The sequence below is a fragment of the Schistocerca cancellata genome, chromosome 4 (assembly GCF_023864275.1).
Source record: "Schistocerca cancellata isolate TAMUIC-IGC-003103 chromosome 4, iqSchCanc2.1, whole genome shotgun sequence".
NCBI lineage: Eukaryota > Metazoa > Arthropoda > Insecta > Orthoptera > Acrididae > Schistocerca > Schistocerca cancellata.
Window position 1 is genome coordinate 474296113 of NC_064629.1, and position 26710 is coordinate 474322822.

Consider the following 26710-nt stretch of genomic DNA (forward strand, 5'->3'; position numbering starts at 1 on the left):
TCACTCTAGCACACTTTTCATGAAGCCAATAGTTGCACTTTACACATAAGATTCCTTTCATAACACGCTTTTTACACTGTTTGCACAATGAACTGTTGTTTTTACTATTTTTGTACGCATGTGATGTGTCATTACACTGTTCAGTCGGCCCCATCTTGTCTCTAAACAAACCCAGAAAAAGTAAATAAATCATGGGAAGTGGTATAAAATACAACCTCTAAAATTTCATGTGAAAATTGTCATAGGCAGTTTTAGTGCACAGCTAAGGAAAGAGAGAAAGAAACTGTTAGAATTTTGTAGAAATTTGAGTCTCAAAACTCATGTCAATCCATTGTAAGAAAAAATCTTTAAAAAAATGGCAATCCGCAACAAGAACATAGTGAATTCCATAATGACTATATTACAATCTGGTGCCTACATCACAAGGAGATTTTTAAATGTTCAAGTATGTAAAGAAGTAGATATTGTCATAGACCGCTAACTAACATAGGTAAAATAAAATTGGAAGCCTCAAAAATTATGACCTTGTGCAAGCTGGGGGGTCCATCAGAGAAGAAGTTATTTGTAAGTACTAAATTTGATACTAATAAAATGCAACAAATACTGTTAAAAACGAATTCCTATCTTTGTCTGCAAGAACTTCACTTTGTAATCTTAGGAAGAATTTCCAGATAGTAGTTCTCCCTGTGGACAAAGGTAACACAACTATTTTTCTGCTGGGAGAAGACTACATAGAAAACATATACAACTCACTTGGGGACATGCTATATTGTAAGATTGACAAGGAACCCACTGCTTGTCTTCATAGAAAAAACTGTTTTGCTTCCCTAAGTCCAGCTGTCTACCCAAGGATGTTGTCCACAGACAAAAGGGATGCACCTCCATGTCTCCCATATTAAATGACCTTCCCAATGTCCATAAAGTAATACAAAAACAAATAAATGGTTCAGAAGAAAATGGAAATCACAAACCATTCTTGGAGCATATACTAAAAGCACTGACTTCTAGACCAGGAGTGATTACTGTAATTACCCTAGTTATTGACTGACCATACATATTTAGCCTCAAAAGTCAAAGCCTTTTGTAGGTAGATGAGAACATGATCTCTATAATTTAACAGATTGTATTAGTTGGTTAAGAGACTTAACAGCTCTGATTTACTTGTTAGCTTTGACATTATACAAGGTGTGATTGGAAAGTTTTAAGAATGGATCCACTACTGCTTACTGGTTTGGCAGGCAGGTACGTGGAGGGTGAGGAGTGAGTCATTGCCTTGTCCTTGAATGCCCTGTGACAGGAAACTGCATTTCCTTTATTCAGTTTGTTGTGGCTGCTGGTTGAGTGCAGGTCTGTTAGGGCTTGTTGCCAGATTCTGTCTGTATGAGAATGGATGTAAAAACAGAGCTACGAGTTTGTGTGAAATTTTGTTTTAAAACTGGGAAATCAGCTTCGGAGACTTACGAACTATTAAAAATATCTTTTGGAGATAATTGTATGAGCCAGTCAAATGTTTTTGTATGTTTCAACAAATTTAAAAGTGGCTGTGAATCGTTTGAAGATGATCCACGGTTCGGCAGTCCTTCCACCTCAAAAACGAATGAAAATATTGTGAAAGTTCGCGACTTAGTGTGCTCTGATTGTCAACTTACAATTAGGGAGATTGCTGATGAACTTAATTTAAATTTCTATGCAGTTCAGTCAATTTTAACTGAAGATCTGAACATGCATCGAGTGTCTGCAAAATTCATTCCAAAAGTGTTGTCAAATGACCAGATACAATCCCGTCTTGAAGCATGCCAAGAACTGATTAATTGGACTAAAAATGACCCAGGTTTGTTAAATAGGGTAATTACAGGTGACAAATTGTGGGTATGTGGATATCATCCTGAAAACCAAGTGCAGTCTTCGCAGTGGAAGACTCCAGGTTAACCATGACTGAAAAAAGCATGGCAAAGTCAGTTAAAGGTGAAGACAATGTTGGTGATTTTTTTCAATTCTACCAGTATTGTGCATCATGAATTTGCCCCTGGAGGACAGACAATTAACCAGGAATACTACAAATGTGTCCTTGAGCATTTGCGTGAAAAGGTGCGGAAGAAAAGGCCTGCGTTGTGGAAAGACAGGAGTTGGGTCCTACACCATGACAGTGCTCCGGCTCATCGTGCCTTCTCCATTGAATTTGTGACCAAATTCAAAATTCCTGTGCTTCCACAACCGCCATATTCCCCTGATTTGGCTTCGGCGGACTTTTCACTGAAAAGGAAGCGATTTTACTCAATTGAAGACATCCAGGCAAATACGGAGAGTGTCCTTAACACACTTCAGGTAAAAAAATTTCCAGGAATGTTTCCAAAAGTGGAAACACCGCTGGAGTCAGTGTGTTGAGTCAGAAGGGGACTATTTTGAAGGAGATGTATCACAGTAGCATGTAAGTACCACCATTGTGCAATTACAAGCCGATTCATAAAACTTTCCAATCACACCTCATATTCCCTTCTTGCTTAAAGTACCTACTGTTGACTGTCAGTGATTAGCGGCAGGATTGAGGAAGACAACCAAATTATTTAAGCATGTGCTAACTTCTTTGTACTGTTTATTTGATAACCAATATTTTGAGCATATTGATGGTGCCCCCACAGGTACCCCTCTCTCACCCATGGTAGCCAAGTTATTTATGGAGGATTTTTACAAAAAATTGCTCGAATCTGCAGTTTTAAAACCTACAGTGTTCTGGATATACATCAACGAGCTATTCATAGTTTGGCACGAAGACGACGTAAAACTGATGGAGTTCCTTGGGCATCTTAACTCTATTCATGAAAATATCAGATTTATCATGGAACATGAAATGAATGGCAGTGTATCAATCTCAGATGTATTAGCTCGACACAAAGAGAATGGATTTCAGGGGCACAGTATGTATTGTAAGCCCACTCATACTGATGCATACTTGTAGGCATCTAGCTGCTGCCATCATTCGTAAAATATGACCATATTTAAATCATAGTACATAGGCCCTAAGCCATGCAGTGTCCGATGCTGACAGCAAATAGGCTGAGCTGGTACCCTGGGAAGAGTTATTCAGTAAAAATGGGTGTACTAAACCTCAAATTAAGAGAGCTCTGCAAGCAAAAATACCTGACTAACGAAAGGAAGTGCAAGAAGAAAGTAATGTACTTCATGCAGGAAATGATTCTTCAAAATTGCCAGAATAATAAAGAAGCATAAGGTTGATGAGATCTCCGTACCACCGCCCCAACTCTTCTGGGATTTGTGAAAGATGCTATGCTTGTACAAATATGGAGTGTGTATGAAATTCCTTGTGAGTGTGGTAAATGGTACTTAGGACAAACCATACACACTGTATAAGAACAGTGCATCGAACATGAGTAATACGCCCACCATCTACAGCTCAACAAATATGCAGTGGCAGAACATTACCAGGAGTAGAAGTATGAAACCAGAATTTCCCTACAGATGGTGATAGCTGTCAGTGTATGGTCCATGAGACCATGTCTGCAGCATCATCTGCTTCCTGTAATGGCTGATGACTAATGTCAATGCACAGTAACCCAAGTTCCATACATCGGTATCTGTTTCAAACCTGTAAACATCTCGAGTTTTGTGCCTACGAACTACAATTTGCGGACAGCATTGTTTTTCTGTTATCATTTGAAGAAAACTGCTGCAGAATCACATTGAATGCTTCTCGAAGCTTTCGGCGAACATGTACTTGGGAAAACACAGTGTTTCGAGTGGTTCAAAAACTTCAAAAGTGCCAATTTTGACACAAGAAACGACAAGCATGGGAAACTACTGAAAAAGTTCAAAGACAACGAACTGCAGGCTTTATTGGATGAAGATGATATTCAGACTCAATAGGAACTTGTGGAACAATTGAATGTGATGCAGAAAGCTGTTTCTGTTCAGTTGTAAGCTATGGTAAAGGTGCAGAAAGTAAGAAAATGTGTTCTACATGAACTGATTGAAAGACCACTTGGGAAATGCTACCTGCCAGATACAAAAAGTCATTTCTCCATCAAATAGTTACAAGTGATGAAAAGTGGATATATTCTGAGAATCATAAGTGCCGTAAGTCATACGTGAATCCACGCAAATCATAGTCATCCACTGCACGACCAAATCACTTTGGAAAGAAGACAATGCTGTGTGTTTGGTGGGATCAGAAGGGTGTCATCTATTATGAGCTGCTAAAACCTAGTGGAACTGTTAACACTGTTTGCTACCAACAGCAAATGATCGATTTAAATCTAGCATTACGTGAAAACGGAATAGGGAAAAAGGCAGCACAGTCATACTGCTCCATGATAATGCCCCATCACACACAGCAAAATGGGTCAGGGAAACGATTGAGGCATTCAGATGGGCAATTCTAGAGCATGCGGATTATTCTCCAGACTTGGCTCTGTCTGATTATCATCTATTTGCATCACTGGTCACACTCTCACTGAACAATGCTTCAATTCATGTTAAAGATGTGGAATGATTTCAAAGAGATAGTATCAACGGCAATTGAGAGATACATACCACGTAAATTAGTAAGTGATAGTACTGATCCCCCATGGTACACAAAACAGGTCAGATCACTGTTGCAGAAGCAACGAAAAAAGCATGCCAAATTTAAAAGAATGCAAAATTCCGAAGATTGGCAAAGTTTTGCAGAAGTTCAAAATATAGCATGTGCTTCAATGCAGAATGCTTCTAATAATTTCCACAATGAAACTCTGTCTCAGAATCTGGCAGAAAACCCAAAGAGATTCTGGTCATATATAAAGCACACCAGTGGCAAGACACAATCAATACCTTCACTGCGCGATAACAACGGTGAAGTCACTGATGACAGTGTCACCAAAGCAGAGTTATTAAACATGGTTTTCTGAAACTCCTTCACCAAAGAAGATGAAGTAAATATTTCCGAATTCCAATCAAGAATAACTGCGAAGATGAGAAACATTGAAGTAGATATCCTCGGAGTAACGAAGTCAATATGCTCGGTGTTGCAAAGCAGCTTAAATCACGTAATAAAGGCAAGGATTATGGTCCAGATGGTATACCAGTCAGGTTCCTTTCAGAGTATGCAGATGCAACAGCTCCGTATTTAGCAATTATATACAACTGCTTGCTCACAGGAAGTTCTGTACCTAAAGACTGGAAAGTTGCTCAAGTCAAACCAATATCCAAAAAGGGAAATAGGAGTAATCCGCTGAATTACAGGCCCTTATCACTAATGTCGATTTGCAGTAGGGTTTTGGAACATATACTGTATTCCAACATTATGAAGTACCTCGAAGAAAATGATTTACTGACACACTGTGAGCACGGATTCAGAAAATATCATTCTTGCAGAACACAACTAGCTCTTTATACTCATGAAGTAATGAGTGCTATTGACAGGGGATGTCAAATTGACTCCATATTTTTAGATTTTCAAAAGGCTTTTGACACCATTCCTCACAAATGTATTCAAACACAAACTGTGTGCCTATAGAATATCGCGTCAGTCATGCGACTGGATTCACGATTTCCTCCCAGAGAGGTCACAGTTTGTAGTAATAGATGGAAGTTCATTGAGTAAAACAGAAGTAATATCCAGCGGTCCCCAAGGAAGTGTTATAGGCCATCTGTTGTTCCTGATCTGTATTAACGATGTAGGACACAATCTGAGTAGCCCTCTTTGATTATTTGCAGATCATGCTGTCATTTACTGTCTTATACAGTCATCAGATGACCAAAACGAATTGCAAAATGATTTAGATAAGATATCTGTGTGGTGCAAAAAGTGGCAATTGACCCTGAATAAAGAAAAGTGTGAAGTTATTCACATGAGTACTAAAAGAAATCTGCTAAATTTTGATTACGCTATAAGTTACACAAATCTGAAGGCTGTAAATTCAACTAAATATTTAGGGATTACAATTACAAATAACCTAAATTGGAACAATCACATAGATAATGTTATGGGTATAGCAAACCAAAGACTGTGATTCATTGGCAGAACACTTAGAAGTTGCAACAGATCTACCAAAGAGACTGCTTACACTACACTTGTCTACTGTATTCTGAGGTATTGCTGCGCGGTGTGGGATCTTTATCAGGTGGGACTGATGGATGATATTGAAAAAGTTCAAAGAAGGGCAGTTCGTTATGTATTATACCGAAATAGGGGAGATAGTGCCACAGACATAATACGTGAACTGGAGTGGCAATCATTAAAACAAAGGCATTTTTCTTTGTGACGGAATCTTCTCATTAAATTTCAATCACCAGTTTTCTCCTCTGACTGCGAAAACATTCTATTGGCACCCACCTACGTAGGGAGAAATGATCATCATGATAAAATAAGAGAAATCAGGCCTTGCACAGAAAACTGTAAGTGCTCGTTTTTCCCACACACCGTTCGAGAGTGGAACGGTAGAGAGACAGCTTGAAGATGGTTTATTGAGCCCTCTGCCAGGCACTTAATTGTGAATAGCAGAGTAATCACATAGATGTAGATGTAGAAAATGTACAAAAGTGGCTCTCTGACTGTTTTGCTTCAAAAGAAGAACTGTCTTTGGCTTGGCATTCATAGCCTGCCGGAGAGGTGGGAGAAATGTATAAATAGCAATGGAGATTACTTTGAATAAAATATTGTTTATCAGTTTCAAACAACAGATGTGTAATTATTGCATCCAAATTCCGGTTTCATGCTTCTACATCTGGTACATTTCCACTGGCCATGCCATGGAATACGGGAAGTTGGGATACTGAACACAACCTCATCCTGTTGGGATTCAGTGGTCAAGAAGTTATGGAAATACAATTAGTGGACAACCTGCTTGTCCAAGAAAAGAGTTTCCAGCTCAACATATCATGGAAACCGCTCATTTCGCATCTGCGTATTCAGAGGAATTCCAACACATACCATCCATTTCAGTAATTAACCACACAATTTGTAAACACTGTGCTTACTATATTTTGTTCTTAGACACATAATGTTAGCTGTGACTGACATTCTTGTTGCCATAAGTGTTATCTGTGAGGCACTTGCTTTTATGCCACAGCATTGTATTGAGTGGATTAAAATCTGTCACTGATCTACCTTGAAGATGGCTCTATCAGCCAGAAGCTGTCCTAGATGCATGCCAAAAGATGATGAAATAAATAGAATTTAAATAGAACCTTGACACCAAAACTAAATTGTTTGACAAAGGCAGAAAAAACATCCTTGGCGGAATGGAGATTGTGAAAAGGCATTAAAACTCAACACTAGGCATTCAAAACATGGAGTGTTAACAAATGAGAAAATTCCTATCATGTTCTGGCAACTAGAAAAGAAACTACGAAATTAATTATATGAATGTAATTACAATACACTCTGAAATTGAAGACTTATAAAACTTTTAAAGCAAAGCCAAATAGGTACTAGCCTCAGCAGAATCTCTTCTTTTAACAATGAATATGGATAACTGGCACTTAACAACCAAGAAAAGAGTAGAGAATTTTGCAGAGATTTGAAATGAAATTTCTAAATTGCCCTGAGATCACTGAGAGATTTCCACCAGAGACTTGCCTAAAACCCAGTCCACTTTAACAAGCACCAAATGAAGAGGAAACTTCTGGATAAAAGGTTAACAATTACAAAGTGTCTGGTGAAGATGGTATTATTACAGAACTACTGAAATTAGCTGGCCCAAAAAAGGCCGGCCGTGGTGGCCAAGCGGTTAAAGGCGCTACAGTCTGGAACCGCGCGGCTGCTGCGGTCGCAGGTTCGAATCCTGCCTCGGGCATGGATGTGTGTGATGTTCTTAGGTTAGTTAGGTTTAAGTAGTTCTAAGTTCTAGGGGACTGATGACCTTAGATGTTAAGTCCCATAGTGCTCAGAGCCATTTGAACCATTTTGGCCCAAAAAACTTAAAAGAAACTGCAATGATCATGCAGAACATTTGGCAAACAGAGAACATTCCATATGACTGGAAAACTGAATTGATATATCCACTATATAAAAAGGGAGCCAGAGTGAATAAATAATAATTGAAGGGTAGTGAACATTAAGTCTCTTCCAGATTCTGAAAGAAAAAGGTCTGAACCTCACTCAAACCACTACAGTTATTAGTGAAACAGCAAATAGTACAAAATCTGAGGTAAAATTCAGGGGAAATATGTTGGAACATTTTGAAATTAAAATTGGAGGAGGACAAGGTGATGGACTCTCTCTAGTACTTTTCTAATCTCTCTCAGAAAACTAGGCCGTGAGTGGCGGGGACTGAAATCAGAGCTTAAAATTGATGAACCAGTCAAGTTTGGAAGAACCAATGTTAGGGTAGATTGCTTTGTTTTTGCAGACAACCCGACATTTCTATATCGCGACATTTATATATCACGACATTCAAACAGAACCAAAAACAAAAAGAAGTTCTTAAAGGAATAGCAGGAGGAGCAGGGCTGTAAGTATCATTTGGAAAAAGAAAATCATGTCTAGAAACTACTTGACACCCAAAATTCTAAAAACTAAATACAGGAAAGTTGAGATAATTCCTCAATTCAAATAATTAGGTGAAATCATTCAGGAAACTGACCTGGAAAAGACTGGTTGTGAAATTTGTTCTTACAAAATGAAAACAGCCATCAAGCTTACAAAATCCTTCTATGACAAAAAATGCAGTTTAAAATACACCAGACTGAGATACTACAAGACAGCTATAAAAACAGAGTGTCTTTACAGAGCTGAAACACTCATTTTAAACAGAAAAAAGGACACTGAAGAAATCCAAAAGAGAGAACAAAAAGTGTTCATGAAAATTTTGGGACTGAACTTTATTGAAGAAGGACCAAACAAATTAAGATCAAATAGAAGAATTCTGTGGGCGTATTAAAAAAAAAAAAAAAAGTAGAACCAACTAGACTGGTTGTGGAATTCTATGGAATTCACAGCAAAGCAAAAATTTAAACAATTAAATGGCTTTCTGCAGTAAAAGAAGACAAGAAGGAAGTTGATGTAATACAACTTGATATACCAGACAGAAAAATGTTGAGGCAGCAAATTCATGACTGATCAGTTGGCCTGCAGGCCGGGGTGGCCGAGCGGTTCTAGGCCCTACAGTCTGGAACCGCGCGACCGCTACGGTCGCAGGCTCGAATCCTGCTTCGGGCATGGATGTGTGTGATGTCCTTAGGTTAGTTAGGTTTAAGTAGTTCTAAGTTCTAGGGGACTGATGACCTTAGAAGTTAAGTCCCAGAGTGCTCAGAGCCATTTGAATCAGTTGGCCTGGCAGAGAAACCCGAGAAGACTTTGAACAACTTGGTTTGGCAAGTGATAAAGAGCCCATTCTGAGAGAGTGAAAGTGAGGTTTTTTTTATTTTACGTAACCACTAATATAAGTAGCAAAACATGCTTCTAGGAGTTTCAAAATTTATGTTTTTTCCTTCTCCTGGAAGGCGAAACACAGGCCAGGTCATTTCTAACCCTATTCTGAAAGAAAAAGGTCTGAACCTCAAACCACTGCAATTATTAATGAAAAAGGCCCCAACATACTTACTTTAGAAGCTCCTCTCTGGTAAGAGATTATGCAGGATTTTGAGTTCACCTGCTTCTTGTTAATCAAGCAGCTTTGTACAGGAATGAAACAGCAGTGGGGTCAAGCTGAGATTTTTCAAGTCTTTGTGATTGGAGACAGTACAGAAAGACATGGATGTCAGGCTGAAGGAGATAGATATGGTGTTGGTAGTGTTGGTAGGGTTCGCTTGCTGGTCTGTTTTTTATTTCTTCTTCATGTGTTTGCAATGAAATTCATTCATTCATTCATTCATTCTGTTCACAGAAGCTGTACACAGTTGCACAGTTGAGGCTTACTAGATTCTCCAATCACTTACCAGAACAAAGGGTCCTGTGGCATATAACTTTAAGATTCAGGCATACTCAGCAATGTATGGTGCTACAGACCCTGAACTATGAGAGTGCCAGGTTCTGTTGCTTTAATCGAACCATCGGTTCAAGTACACATCACAATGTAAGTGACATACAGACATAGATAGGTACATGTAGACAGATGCACAATGCAAATGAATAACCATAGCCCAGAGGTATATACAGGCAAGCTTTACAAGTCTTTCTTAGTGCACAAAGTTAATGGAGTCTGACTGCTCACTTAAATAGTATCTGCTGTAGGCCAGTCCATTCGAGGCTGCTGTCATTCACTGGAACTCTCGAACTCTACTTTGTGTTTGGGGCTGTTTGCTTGTAGATGGGATGTGACTGCTGCTTTTTACCACCAACTTGTGATCAGTGATTGTGAAACCAGCAGTTTCCAAATGTGTGAGACCTTTTAATGGGCAAACAAAAGCAGCTTGCACTGTATATCTCTACCCAAGTTGCTAGTCTTTTAGCTAATATTCATACTTACATAATTTTTCTATTTTGTCAGGCAATCTTTCATGATTCAGCCATTACAACCTATTAAGGGGGGAGATCTAGTATTGTCACCAGATTTTTACATGGATAACAAAATGAACACACCAGCATTGGCCATTCACAGTTGTATGGTTTCATGTCTCCACCACGGGCAATGGGGACAGTGTGTTACCTGGACAGACTTTTTGGCTGCATAGACAATGAGGAAAGTGAGCGCACTTTCCTCATCCAGTTATGTTTATGTATCTGAAGCTTTCTGGTTGCTGACATTACTATTCACGCACTGAGAGATGCTTGTTCTTGGTCTTTTTGTCAGTTTGCTATTCAGGTTTTGGCTTCACATTTGATTTCCTCTCAGTTCTCCTTTTAGATTTATGTACAGTTAGCCACCATCTACTCAGTCTTCTTTGGCTACTTACCATGTTCCTGAGAAACCAAGTTGTGGCGCTCCCCCACTGGGGTAGTCCATTACAAATTTGACGATGAAGCAAAATAGCTCAGAACAATGGATCAACAGTTTCTGGAGCTTTGACAACATCAGATAAAGCTGCAGGAGGAACAGGTACATCTGCAATAACTACTACAGGAGGGTGCAGATGCAGGAGCTGATCAAGCAGACTGTGAATTTTGCACCAACCGTGGGCATGCAGTCTGCTGGTCTTTGCTCACCACCCCTGCCATTTCCTGTGTTTGACAACATTAGAGACTTGGGAGAAACTACCTGCATAGATTTATTCTGCATTGCAAGATAAAAGACATATTAGGTCCTGTAGTCGTGAGCACTCTGTTATTTAGCGGTAGTAGTAGCAGCAGCTTTTATGAAACTTTTCAAATGCTGCGTCCATGCATGGGCCCTGAAGCATTGGAATTTACTGGACTGTGTGATCTGCTGAGTGAACAGTTTTGCCATCAAACTCATATTGTGGCAGCACAGTTGCAGTTTAACGTATATGGGAAGCATAGTGATCAGTCTTGTATGTCCTGGATAGCATATTTGCGAAGTCTCACCTGTAACTGGATTTGTGAATGTATGAACTGTGGAGTCTTGTAAGCCGATTCTTCAGTTGGAGGCATAGTTGTTAGATTGGTGATGGGTGAGAAGGTCCAGTCTAAAGCTATGGAATCATCAGACCCCAAGTTAAGCACAATCACAAATATTACCAAGACATTTGAGGTGTCAACATCAGCTCAAAATGTGATGATTACAATGATTAAAATTATTCTGTGTGTTGCACTGCATCATTATATAAAATACACTAATTATAATTATGTCAGCTCAAAATATGTTTTTGGATAGTTAGCAAATAGCTGAGCCTTCTGCCATGTGCTGGCAACTTAGTCACTTGATGATGCTCAGGTTACGAGTCCTGCATAAGGTAACACTTCTTGCTCCTATGTAGATTGCAGTGGACTTAGTAAACAGACAATACCTAGCCACACGTCTTAATGTAGATCACATTCTATAGGTGATAAGTAAAGTTGCCCCTCAGTGTCGTATTCACCCAATTTGTGCTTAAAGTTGCCCCTCAGTGTCGTATTCACCCAATTTGTGCTTAAGTTTTCTTCAGACTATTGGACACACCATGAGAGTCATCAGCTCCCACATTTTTGACACATGTTACATGTCACATGTGACAGCACTTAGCAGCAGTGTGACTGGGCAGGAAAACAGCACTGCAGGCCACTGCACCGGTATTCGTTAATACACAGTGAGCAGTAGAACCTAACCAAGAGTCAGTGTTTGCTTTCACTCCAGTCTGCACAGAACCTAGCCAAGTGCCTAACAAACTCCTAATTGAGTTGGATATCAATGGCATTAAAACCCAATTTCAGGTGAGTAGGGGAGCTGTAGTTACTCCAATTAACCAGGGAACCTATCAGTGTTTGGACAACCCTATCTGGAGCCGTGGCAGTGGCACATAATTTCATATAGACAACGAAAGATTTCTTTGCGAGAGATAATTACTGTATGGGCAAAATACAAGAACTTGGAAGAGCAAATCTCGTAATTAGTCATAAGTTCACAGTTGGATGTAAATATTTTTGGGTTAAATGCATTTGACATGCTTAGTTTCCAACTATTCGATGAAGTGAACCTGGTTTTCAGCTCAGTACCATTCCAGGATCTAGAATTATTAAAGCTATAATCAGTTATTCCAGGCAACATTGAGTTGGGCCAAAGAGTTTGAAGTGTCACTTTTACTCCAGCTGTATGCTGAGCCTAAGTTCCATTGTTCATGGCCAGTTACATTCACAATGTGTGATGCAGTATACATAAAGTTAGAGACATTACTGGACTTGAAGCTCATTGTGCCAGTGTCACTTTGTCAGTGGGTGACTCTCACGGTCATTGTGAAGAGCACAAATGGGTCCAGTCCGCCGCTCGTGGTCTCGCGGTAGCGTTCTCGCTTCCCAAGCACGGGGTCCCGGGTTCGATTCCCGGCGGGGTCAGGGATTTTCACCTGCCTCGAGATGACTGGGTGTTTGTGTTGTCCTCATCATTTCATCATCATCCAGGAAAGTGGCGAAATTGGACTGAGCAAAGATTGGGTAATTGTACGGGCGCTGATAACCACGCAGTTGAGCGCCCCACAAACCAAACATCATCATCATCATCATCACAAATGGGTCCATCAGAATTTTCAGTGATTTTAAGGTCACAAACGATGCGCAAAGTGAGATCAACATTTATGCAGTTCCTTGGCCAGAGAAACTTTTAACGAAGTTAACACGGGGGCAGTGATTTTCAAAAACTGATTTGAAGGATGCATACTTGAAATTACTTCTTTGTGTGGACAAGCAGAAAATCCTGGTACTAAATAAGATTTACAGAATGTATGAATACAAGAGGTTGCCTTTTGGAGTTACTTCAGCACCAAGCTCTTTCCAAAGCTATGCAGTGCAACTAACCCTTGAGAGTCTGAAGTGCATAATCTATTTGGGTGAAATTTGGGTAATGGGTACTGCTAGAGAAAAGCACATTCAAAACTTACAAATACTATATCTCAGCAGTGTGATGTACAGAAATGCAAGTTCTCTGCATCATCTGTGCATTGTATGTGGCATATCTTATGCAGCAAAGGAATTACACCAATGGCAGAGCCGATTGATCCAATCAAGAAGCTGCCAGCCCCAAAAAACTTAAATTAAGTACAGTCATTTCTGGGGAAAGTGAACTACTAAACAGAATACATGCCCCAGGCAGCTCACCTCACCTGACATTCGTTAAGCCATTTGAGGTAGAAAGAAGTTCTGTTCATTTGGTCTCCCATGTACTTGAAGCATTCTCACTGTTGAAAACATACCTGAAGTCGACCCTGTGCTCAAGTGAAGTTCCCACCAGGCAAGCAACTGACACATGGCAATGCGGGGCTGTGGCCGTTCTCTCGCATACGGATGCTGATGGTATGGAGCACTGCATTGCTTTGGCATTTAAGATGCTTTTGCAAGCACAGCAAAATTATTCACAAATTGAGGTGGCAGTGGCATTGGCCACTCTATATAGCATTAAAAACACTCCTCGTTTTAATATATGAGAATAAGTTCCTGTTACTTACTTACCACATACCCCTCATTTCCCTTTTTGATCCATGTTGTCACCTTCCAGACAGAATGGTGCAGTGTTTGCAACATTGGGCTCTGTTCTTGAGCAATTACTGTTATGACACTCTTTTTTACAATTACTATTATGACACTATTTTTCAGCCCATTGCAGGGCAAGCAAGTGCCAGTGCATTATCATGTTGAGTTTGACCATCCAGAAGCAGTGTCTTTTGCCCTAAACGTGACTGTGCACCGCACCTTGTGAGATATCCTGATCACTGCTGGTGAAGTAGCATTGGCTACCAGCCAGGACCCCTTGTCTGTAGAGCTATGTCAGTGGTGCAGATTGGTTGGCCAGAGTGCCTCCTAAAAGGATCAGAACATTGTTATGAAATTATTTTCCAGTGAAACATAAGATGAAAGCTTTAGCGTGGCACCACATTTATTGGCCCAGGACAGATGGCACAGACCATGTAGTGCATACATATCAGGCCTGTACTTGAACCAGGCATTCCCAATCAAAAGTTTTTCCCCATTGCCCCAGTCTGAACACCTTTGGGAGAGGGTGTGCATCAACTTCTCCAGTTCTTTGTAGGGTACAGTGTGGTTGCTGGTGGTGGATGTGCTCTCTAATTTTGCGTATCTGGCATGCATCTCTTCTGAGAGTGCACACACTGTGATCAGATCATTTGCTACTATTTTCACTTTTGAGAGAGCCCCCCCCCCCCGCCCCCCCCCACACCATAGTATCAGACAACAGACTTCAGTTTGTTTCGGCAGAATTTAAGACATCCTGCCAATGCAATGGAACAATGGAATGCAGCACCTGACGATCACCTGTTTCCTCTCAGTGTCGAACTCAGAGGTGGAGTGGATGGTCAGAACCTTCAAGATATAAATGAGGAAGGGACTGATGTTAGTGCCCATTGCTGAGCCCTTAACAGCATGTCTTGCAACCTATTGGTCCACCATGGTCAGTGGACAAAGCCTGGCTGAGGTACTGCACAGGGGCAGGCTGCGAGAGCTCTTGGATCCCTTGTGCCCTGCTCTGTAGATCACAAGCCCTGTTTGCATACTCTACTAACAGCTAGGTGCCACTCTTTGGGCTCGCATGATTGTCTGGAAGTCGGGGTGTACACCAGGCATCATCGTTCTTGGGCACAAGGGGTGTCAAATGTTACTCGTCACGCCTGGGCAGGAACACCTATTTCATCACCAAAATCAGTTGTGTCCATGACAAATGCTGGAGCCATCCCCACTCCTCAAGCCCGTGCATGGCTCTTCCAAACTCACTGTTTTTAACCACCACATTTTCTGGCCATCCATGCATACTACTGGTGGTTCTAGGTTCACGCTGTGGACGTGGCCACAGTGCTGTTCCAGCCTGTGCTCACATCATTATTACCAGCAGCAGCAGATGACTGAACTGGTACAGGACTGGCAGCTCATGTAGATTGATTCACTTCCTCCAACATTGACCTCACTGACAGTCTCAATGTCTCAGCTGCAATTGCATCATCCTGTGGAACAGGCAGTGAATGAACAAGATGCCGTGGGGATGTAAACATATGAAATTGAGGTGCCCATGGGAGCCACTGGCAAGCCTACTCACACAATGCTCCCCCTTGCCTCAGCATGCAAAGCACAGGACATGTCATTTCTGACCTTAAGCACCTATTAAAGAGGAAGTGATTTAGTATCATTACTGGATTCAGTTGTTGAATCCATCAGCATTGGCTGTCTAGAGTTTTAGGATTTCATAGTTGCTAGGAGGAAAGAGAGCTTGCATTTCTTTATCAGTTGTGCTTGTGTGTCTGAAGCTTTGAAGTTGCTGACATTACTATTCACATATGGTGACACATTTGTTTTAGGTAATTTTGTTTGTTTGCTATTCAAGTTTTGTTCATATGCTCTTGGTGATTCTTTTGGCTACATATTTGGCTTCCTCTCAGTTGTCCTTTCAGGTCTGTGTATGCTGAGCCATCGTCCACTCAGTTTTTTTTTTTTTTTTTTTTTTTTGGCTACTCACTGGTATAAACCAGATTGTGGCACTCCCCCACTGGGGTAGTGCATTATGATAGAAGAAACATGCTGTGGTTGAAATCTAGGTTTGCAGAAAACGAAACTGTGATGAACATCCACAACCAGTTATGTGCAATGTATGGTAAAGGTGCAGTTGATAGGACAGCTAGGCAATAGGTAAAGAGAGTCAGTGTTTGTAAGTGCTGAAACTAAGATCACGTCCTGTCACAGCCACTGCTCCTGACATTGTGAATCACATGGCTACCATTCTATTCCATCTGTTCAGACCATTTAAGAATCCTTTACATGGAACACACTTTGAAGTTGATGAAAGCATAATTCATGCAGTGGAAATGTAGCTACAAACACAGGGGAATTGCTTCAACCTTCAGGGAATACATGCTCTTACAGAACACTGGCATAAGACCATAGAAGATGATGGAGACTATGTAGAAAAATAGAAAATAGTACATGTAGAAGAAATGTTGACAGATATCACCAAATTCTAACCTTCAAAAATAGCTATATTCTGAGAAAAAGATGATGGGCTATTATTTATTGAAAGACACTCATACGAGGGGCACGAAGGAAAGCTAAAAACCAATCTGCCGCTTGTTGTACATTGCATGTTACAGAATTGTGCAAATGCAAATATTATTATTATTATTATTTTGAATACTTTGTTTACTATCCCATCTGTTGTTGCAGCTCTGTTGGATTTGATTATGATGCTTGTATCATCAGTGAAGAGCATTATTTTTGCTTTATCAGTGTAAGATGAGAGGGTAAATTCAATCTCCACTGGAAAAAATTATGAGATCGTTGAGGGATATTTTCTGAGTATTTTGGTGAAGGGGACCTGTGATCTTCCTTCATTCTTCACAGAGTAATTGCATTTAAGGGGACCACAGCCTGCGTATCTAACCCATGTTAATTTAGGCAAGTATTTGACCCATTTCTGAAAAAAACTATTTGATGCAGGACCTTAATATTTTTACTGTATGTTACATGATGCTAATAGAGTCAACTGTACTAAAATCTACTTTATCCATTGTATAGTTTTTAAGAAATACTTTTTTAAATTTATTTACAAAAAACATTTTCTGCAGAAAATATTTTTTTTGTGAACTTCCTAATGGGGGAATATTAATGAATGTAGTACCAGAGGTGGCTTTTATGTTATGCAGAGTCTCTGAAAATTTCATTCATTTATGTATGATAGTTTCTGATTTAATGGGGCATATGTACTGAAGATTTTAGTTTGTGGGAAATTGACTTTAAAGAAAAATTTTTTGAAATTTGTTACTTACAGTTAATTAAAACTGTCCTGATGATGGCCCTTCTTTGGCCTCTAACAGGTCTTCCATCTTCTTTTTCACCTTCTTGGATGTTTGTCTTGCTTTCTTGGCCATATTAGATGCAGACCTGTCTGCATTGGCTATCCTCATTTTATCGCAATGTTGCAGCTCAGTGATCATATTTTCACCAGGATTAATTCCCCGCTTTTTCTGTACCCAACACTTTCCAATATTACCACAGTTGAATGTAATAACAGCATCATGAGCTCCTAGTTTCCTTGTATGCATGCCAACAAATACAGTTTTAGGAAGGTGGTTCCAAATTATGCTGTTGAAACATTTTTTTCGGTTCTGTCTCTGCCCACACAGACATTTCCTTAGAAGGTCAGGATGAGCTAAGTCTCTGAAAATAGGTTTAATTGCTGTAATAACAGCAGCAGGAAGAGAATGCTGGTGAGAATAAGATTCTCCAGTTGCCTGAGCCCTATTGTATTTGCACCACGAATTTTCTCCTGGTGGACACAATCCATGACATGGCTTATCATCAGTAGAGGACTTATGGACGAATGTGGCCCAAGCATCTCACTTCATTGCTTCCAGATTTTCTTTATTTCTCCTAATTGCCTGCTCATAGTATACCAGCAAGCTTTCTATGACAACTACTCGCAATCACACTTGAACAAAACTAACCGCGTGTTTGAAAGCGTGTTGTTTACAAACAGCAGAAACAAAAGAATACTGACCGTTGCATTCCAAGGATAGCCAACACACTTAGGAGTATGGGGAAAAAAAAAAACCCAACGTGCAATGTAGAGGATATAGATCTCAAATATATGCAGAAAAGTGGGTGACAGAAAAGTGGACATGGCACATAAACACACGAGGTAGGAAAATGCTCTTTAAATACATGACAAAATTTTTTTCAGCAAAATCCTTTTCGGAGTACTTACATAAAACCTTACTCTATCAAAATATGATGAAAACCGAAAATCAGATTTTTTTTTTCAACCTGAACCATGGTGTGGTCCCCTGCATTTGATATCTCACCTCCCCCCCCCCCCCCCCCCCTGCCCACCACGCAATTTATTTTGGCACCTGTATTGCACTGAAAATATGTGCATAAGAGTGCAAGTGCTGATAGTATGCACTGTGTGTTTTCAGAATGAGATTTTCACTCTGCAGCGGAGTGTGCGCTGATATGAAACTTCCTGGCAGATTAAAACTGTGTGCCCGACCGAGACTCGAACTCGGGACCTTTGCCTTTCGCGGGCAAGTGCTCTACCAACTGAGCTACCGAAGCACGATTCACACCCGGTACTCACAGCTTTACTTCTGCCAGTACCTCGTCTCCTACCTTCCAAACTTTACAGAAGCTCTCCTGCGAACCTTGCAGAACTAGCACTCCTGAAAGAAAGGATATTGCGGAGACATGGCTTAGCCACAGCCTGGGGGATGTTTCCAGAATCCCCCAGGCACTATAGACCACATGGCCCTTGTACAAAAGTACTTAGAAAATATCCCTGAACAACCTTGAAATTTTTTTAATGGAGTTTGGGTTCACCCCGTATATAGCCAGGGGTAGTCCCTGAATTGAACCCAGTTCAGAAGGCACATAGTGGGAACTGCATGAGCTTTTTAACATGATGCTTTGCTGTGTATCATTTAATATAAAGTGAATCACATCTCATTATGCCTCGCAAGCTACAAAGTTTGTTTCGCCAAAAGAATGCTGTGATTTGCCATGTGAAGGCAGATCACAAAAAAATCCCAATAGGTGAAATGTTGTTATTCGTATATTGTAATACATGTTCAGTGAAATGGTAAATGGCATGTTGTGTGGAGAGACCCTTCCAGAATCCAGATTGTGACTGACTCAGAATCTTAAATTTTCAAATATCCTCAACCATTCTTAAATGTTGTTGATGTTGTTGTGGTCTTCAGTCCTGAGACTGGTTTGATGCAGCTCTCCAAGCTCTATCCTGTGCAAGCCTCTTCATCTCCCAGTACCTACTGCAACCTACGTCCTTCTGAATCTGCTTAGTGTATTCATCTCTTGGTCTCCCTCCATGATTTTTACCCTCCACACTGCCGTCCAATACTAAACTGGTGATCCCTTGATGCCTCAGAACATGCCGTACCAACTGATCCCTTCTTCTATTCAAGTTGTGCCACAAACTTCTCTTCTACCCAATCCTATTCAATACCGCCTCATTAGTTATGTGATCTACCCATCTAATCTTCAGCATTCTTCTGTAGCACCACATTTCGAAAGCTTCTATTCTCTTCTTGTCTGAACTATTTATCGTCAATGTTTCACTTCCATACATGGCTACACTCCATACAAATACTTTCAGAAACGACTTCCTGACACTTAAATCTGTGCTCGATGTTAACAAATTTCTCTTCTTGAGAAACGCTTTCCTTGCCATTGCCAGTCTACGTTTTATATCCTCTCTACTTCGACCATCATTAGTTATTTTGCTTCCCAAATAGCAAAACTCCTTTACTACTTTAAGTGTCTCATTTCCTAATCTAATTCCCTCAGCATCACCTGACTTAATTCGACTACATTCCATTATCCTCGTTTTGCTTTGGTTGATATTCATCTTATACCTTCCTTTCAAGACATTATCCATTCCGTTCAACTGCTCTTCCAAGTCCTTTGCTGTCTCTGACAGAATTACAATGTCATTGGCAAACCTCAAAGTTTTTATTTCTTCTCCATGGATTTTAATTCCTACTCTGAATGTTTCTTTTGTTTCCTTCACTGCTTGCTCAATATACAGATTGAATAACATCAGGGAAAGGCTACAAGCCTGTCTCACTCCCTTCCCAACCACTGCTTCCCTTTCATGTCCCTTAATTCTTATAACTGTCATCTGGTTTCTGTACAAATTGTAAATAGACTTTCACTCCCTGTATTTTACCCCTGCCACCTTCAGAATTTGAAAGAGAGTATTCCACTCAACATTGTCAAAAGCTTTTTCTAAGTCTACAAATGCTTGAAATATAGGTTTGCCTTTCCTTAATCTATTTTCTAAGATAAGTCGTAGGGTCGGTATTGCCTCACGTGTTCCAACATTTCTACGGAATCCAAACTGGCTTCCACGAGGTTGGCTTCTTCTAGTTTTTCCATTCACCTGTAAAGAATTCGCGTTAGTATTTTGCAGCCGTGACCTATTAACCTGATAGTTTGGTAATTTTCACATCTGTCAACACCTGCTTTCTTTTGGATTGGAATTGTTATATTCTTCTTGAAGTCTGAGGGTATTTCGCCCATCTCATACATGTTGCTCACTAGATGGTAGAGTTTTGTTAGGCCTGGCTCTCCCAATGCTGTCAGTAGTTCTAATGGAATGTTGTCTACTCCCGGGGCCTCGTTTTGACTTAGGTCTTTCAGTGCTCTGTCAAACTCTTCACGCAGTATCATATCTCCCATTTCATCTTCATCTACATCCTCTTCCATTTCCATAATATTGTCCTCAAGTACATCGCCCTTGTATAGACCCTCTATATACTCCTTCCACCTATCTGATTTCCCTTCTGTGCTTAGAACTGGGTTTCCATCTGAGCTCTTGATATTCATACAAGTGGTTCTCTTTTCTCTAGAGGTCTCTTTAATTACCGAGCGAGGTGGCGCAGTGGTTAGCACACTGGATTCGCATTCGGGAGGATGACGGTTCAATCCCGTCTCCAGCCATCCTGATTTAGGTTTTCCATGATTTCCCTAAATCGTTTCAGGCAAATGCCGGGATGGTTCCTTTGAAAGGGCACGGCCGATTTCCTTCCCAATCCTTCCCTAACCCGAACTTGCGCTCCGTCTCTAATGACCACGTTGTTGACAGGACGTTAAACACGAACCACCACCACCATCATCTCTTTAATTTTCCTGTAGGCAGTATCTATCTTAACCCTAGTGAGATAAGCCTCTACATCCTTACATTTGTCCTCTAGCCATCCCTGCGTAGCCATTTTACACTTCCTGACAATCTCATTTTTGAGACGTTTGTATTCTGTTGTGCCTCTTTCATTTACTGCATTTTTATATTTTCTCCTTTCATCAGTTAAATTCAATATCTCTTCTGTTACCCAAAGATTTCTACTAGCCCTTGTCTTTTTACCTACTTGACCCTCTGCTGCCTTCACTGCTTCATCCCTCAAAGTTACCAGTTCTTCTTCTACTGTATTTCTTTCCCCCATTCCTGTCAATTGTTCCCTTATGCTTTGCCTGAAATTCTGTACAACCTCTGGTTTAGTCAGTTTATCCAGGTCCCATCTCACTAAATTCCCACCTTCTTGCAGTTTCTTCAGTTTTAATCTACAGTTCATAACCAATAGATTGTGGTCAGAGTCCACATCTGCCCCTGGAAATGTCTGACAATTTAAAACCTGGTTCCTAAATCTCTGTCTTACCATTATATAATCTGTCTGAAACCTGTCAGTATCTCCAGGCTTCTTCCATGTGTGCAACCTTCTTTTATGATTCTTGAACCAAGTGTTGATTAAGTTGTGCTCTGTGCAAAATTCTACCAGAAGGCTTCCTCTTTCATTCCTTAACCCCATTCCACATTCAGCTACTACATTTCCTTCTCTCCCTTTTCCTTTCCCATTCTTAAATATGTTAGCTTTTAGAAAATGATTAAGAAAGAAGTTACTGTTGAAATAGGTTGATGGTTATTAACATTAACAGGGGTCTCTCCAAGGTATACTTGGCTGTAAAGATACCATGTGAAAGTAATTCGTCAAATATGTGGCTAGCTATGTCAGAACAACATGTATTTAATATTTTGCCTGAAATGCATTCAATACCATGAGAACATTTGCTTTGTGTGTGTGTGTGTGTGTGTGTGTGTGTGTGTGTGTGTGTGTGTGTGTGTGTGTTTTAAATGTGGGTCAGAAGTTAATAAAATAGTAAGAGTTTTGTAGTTCTAGCTCAGAATTAATTTATTTGTCTGTTTTTGTTTAAGGGTTTCAAAGTATCTGATGCTAAACGTACCAGGAGAGTGGGTGTTGCTTGCTGCTCTTTAGACGAGCTGAAGAAGAAAGGTCGGCTGAAGTTAAACGTAAGTTGAAAATATGATTCATTTTGTATACTTGTAAAGGATCTTGGGGTTATCATTTTTGAGAAATTGAGAGAGAAAATATTTGATATTTTTATGGCAGTAGGAAAAAAATTTGTATGAATTTTCTCAACAGATAAATTTCTTAGTTATGTCAAATATAGTCACAACTGCCACCACCACCACCAATACCAATTTCATTATTTTTTACACCTAGCACTTGTTTGCTGCTTTCTACCAGAAAAATGTCCTCCCAATTAATTACCTTGTTTTGTTCATTTCTGTCAGCTTGCCATACTCATTGTAGGGAACCCATAGTTACAACTGAAACCTGAGCATCACAACTTAAGGTTCCTAGTGAACATATAAATTCAGTAATCTGCATTCACATTCATAAATGCCTCAATGTTGATCATCCTTGTTTAGAACAAGAGAGAACTATTGCATGGGAAATAAACATAATATGCTCCAGGAAAGTGTGTGTTATAGCTTCTAAACCTACATCACTTTCTATTAAAACAGCAGAACCATGAATATGGCATGCAACAAACCTAAAACTGGTGTGAAGTGTACTATGTGTTTGGATATGCAAATGATTAGCACTTCAGTTCAACTGAATAAAGTAGGTAGATGTAACACCATCTATATACCTTGTATAAAGAAATATTGCATATGAAATTCCCTAATCAGAAATAGCATTAGAATGCTGCTCGTATTTAAGGATACTGTATTATGCCTCATCTGTGAAGGAGAAGCATCTTCCAGCACATTTCTGAATTCAACAGTCCAAGCTGGTGGCCTATTGAGACTGCTGTTTATAATATTGAAAAGGAAAACACTTTGTAATGTTATGCAAAATTAGATCTATTTGCTCACGAACCGACTTTTGGCTTCTCAGCCCATTTTCAGGTGTCACCTGAAGGTGGCATGAGAAGCCACAAGCCAGTTCTTGACCAAATTAATATAATTTTTCATAACATTAGAAAGTGTTTTCTTTTTAAAAGTATTACCATGTTCTGCCAAGCACCAATGGAAAATCCAGTTACTGCTGTTTATTGTTGCGTAGTATTGCAGCTCACGTTGGTTGGGCTCCCACAGCGGTCATTCAAACATGGAATTAATGGTTTCAGAGGAGTCATATTCATCTCAATGCTGGACCTTAATGGTGCCAAACAATTAACACCTGAGAGGGCATATAGTTGTTTTCAGACATTGCAGGATGGCACAGACACATCGCATACCTTGAGTTAGGAAATGAGCTTGTTTGCAGCAAGATAAGTATCCATGCGGACAATGTGACAATGTCTATAGAAACACGGACTTTCACCGTGATGACCATCATTACTGCTTCTTTTGAAAAAAATAGTTATTTGCTATCCTCCATGAGGGTCCAGTTTTTATGGCCAGCAGTGTATTTTGATAAAAATATATGCCACTAAGTAAAGAAGTTACCCACAATTTGACATAAAGTCTGAATCGTGTATATTAGTCAACCGCAGTATTATTGCATCTGAGAGTGAGGGCACTTTGGTCGGGTTATTGTTAGTTTCAGTTGTGATATTTCACAAGGACATGCTGAATCACTTGATAATATATGCCCAACTGTCCTGAAAGTATTCACAGTGCTGTTTGTTTTCCTTAGTCAGTACTGTACTTGTTTACTGTAAAGTCACCACATGTTTGGATAAAGGCCACAGGAGGCCAAGTGCAATAATATGTGGCAGCTAGTGTGGACCTTGATGATGATGATGACGATTATGATGATGATGATGATAATGATGATGATGATTATTATTATTATTATTATTGTTGTTGTTGTTGTTGTTGTTGTTGTTATTGTTTCTACTACTACTACTACTAGTACAAGTAGTAGTAGTAGCACCAGCACCACTATTTACTAAGTTGCCCACACAAACGGAAGTTGGTTCACTGCTTCACTCTTCAGCCTAGTCCATGCTCCTTTGAGCTCCTGTTATGTCTGGGGCTTTCTTGATGACTTCCATCAACCTCAGTTTTGGTCTCCCAAGGGCCCCCATCCCTTGTATTTTCCCTTCTAGCACTGCCTTCACCATTCTTTCTTCTCTTCTCAAGACACGCCCCAGCCATTCAATTCTTCTGCTCTTTATTACAGTTTTCAAATTTGGTTCCTTAAACACCATGTTGATTTCCATTTTCTCCTTCTAAAAATTACATATTATGACAAATCCAGAGTTGTTTTTTTTTTAACTCCTTATTTCCAAAGGTCTTAATTTTTCTCTTTGTTAAACTATTCAAAATAAATGTCACAGTGATTTTTTTGTCTCCCATTATAGCTTATTGTGCAATCTGTCCAGGTAGCTGCACATGTTACTGTGACTGCTTCCATGATGGGGAGGTATGCTGGCCCCAGATCAAATTCGCCTGGCAGATTAATGACGAAGGGTCAGGGTGTTGGTCAGCCTGGATGTGGCTTTTCAATGGTTCTACATATCCTGTACATGTATAATGGACTAGTCTCCATGTTCTGCCCTAGAAACATGCTATGCAAATGTTTGGACAACCTTCTCACACTTGCACATGGAATTTTCTCTATAGGATGAGTGTTAATAAAACCAACAAACTGCTGGGACAGATTCCTGATTGGAAATTGAGGAGAAAAGTTCCTATGAACATGTGTCTGGAAATACAAATTCGGTAGATGCCGCTGGTGAATGACAGTTCATCTGTCCACATTCCATCTGTTCCTTGTGTGTTGCAGGTTGTGTGATTGATGCAGCATACTGCAAGCAGCAGAATGGTCCAGTATTCATGTTGTGAACAAGTTGAGATGGTGTTTGTGTATGGCCAAGTAGGTGGAAACGGTTGAGAGGCAGCACGGCTATACCATAACAAGTACCCTCACAGACACCAGCCACATCACACAACATTTCAAGCCCTATTTGGGCATTTGTGCAATCAAGTGTCCTTTCAGGCATGTGAACCTACTGGGTGAAGGACTGTGTGTACACCAGATTTGGAGGACCGGGTTCTACAGGATATTGAGATGAACCCTACTACAAGCTCCACGCAAGTGACCTGCCAACATGGTGTAAGCCAACATACGATTATGTGTATCCTGCATGACAACCACTACTATTCCCTTCACCTGCTTTCCCATCGAGGCCACTTTGAATGAGGCATGGGTGCACTGCAGCTCTGTGCTGTGTTCCTGGATGATTTTTTGTCATTGCATGCACACCATCCATTTCCAGTCACGTGTTCGTAGGATCTTTTTTCCTCCATTTCCATTCAGGAATCAATCAATACAGTTTGTTGGTTTTATTAATGTTCACCCTGTATACACAAACAGATTGGGTGTGCTGCTTCTGTCCTAGGGACTGAATACGACAGGGATGACCTTAGCTGTTTCATCTCTGTAAACACTTAGTCAGCATCAGCAGCTTATTGAGCAATACTTTTCATGCCTTTAGAGTAAAATGACTAACTTATAGTCAAACTCCCTCTCCTATAGGCAAAAAGAAAATTGTAATTTAGGTCTACATAAGGTTTTAGTAATGTTTCTAAATGTACAGGGTATGAGGAAAAATGGAGATGGGCAAGTGAACACAAGATACATGACACTCATCTTTGAATGCAATGAACAGTCAGGTGTGAACATACACACAAAACTGTACTTGCTATTCCTCACTTTATGTATTAACTGAATTTAATTAGTTGTTCTGTGTTGTCTGGTATGTAACATGTCTGCTAACATCATTCTTGAACTGCATGGATTCAGGTGACACTTGCTTAGAAGTTATTTAACCTTTTAAATGTCTTAATAAGAAAATTAGGTATAAGGTCTATGAACTTACCCAGAATGGCATGAAAAACATCAATTTATTAGCAGCTGCAGCTGCTAACTGTAGGAATAAGAGTGGTGCCAGCCAGTACACATTTTTCTTCTTACATGTAGGTAGGCAACACACCAGTTTCACTTACCATTTGGGGCAGACACTATTATGTAACAATGAGAGTGGAGAAAATATGTAATGTGTTTTTTGCACCTAAATTTAAAGTTTTTGATGTTACCTGTAGTTTATAGCGTAGTCTCTACCATTTCACGGAATGTTATATATGTAATGTAACTTGGTGCTTAGTGTGAGGCAAACTGGAAGTGGAGAAATAACTGCCACATATTCCAGAAACCAGTTTATTCGTACATTGAATATCCTTGTGTTTTATTGTGGTTGAGACATGAACAATGAGCTTCATTTTACTGCCACAAAACATTTAGTTTGCTGGATATTTCTTTTATTGGCTACTTAATTTGAGCTGTTAAGATAGTCCCCTGCATTCTGTTCCTGCCTCACTATGTGAACAGTCAACAGTCAACGGCACTCTCCTATTCTTAACTT

The 26710-nt window shown here is 40.0% G+C and overlaps 2 protein-coding genes across 11 annotated transcripts in view; one reads left to right on the plus strand and one right to left on the minus strand.

Moving 5' to 3' along the window:
- Positions 1-26710, plus strand: part of LOC126183424 (DNA fragmentation factor subunit beta) — a 437040-nt gene that overhangs the window by 342939 nt on the left and 67391 nt on the right. Inside the window, exon 2 of one of the 10 annotated variants that reach the window (XM_049925388.1) lies at positions 22242-22337. The exons of the other annotated variants lie outside the window; for them this stretch is intronic. Coding sequence (XP_049781345.1) covers positions 22242-22337 — 96 coding nt within the window. The remainder of the gene's footprint in view (positions 1-22241; positions 22338-26710) is intronic. 10 annotated transcript variants of the gene reach the window in all.
- The window catches only part of LOC126183423 (uncharacterized), a 281164-nt gene that overhangs the window by 188152 nt on the left and 66302 nt on the right, over positions 1-26710 (minus strand). The gene's annotated exons all lie outside the window — the stretch shown is intronic.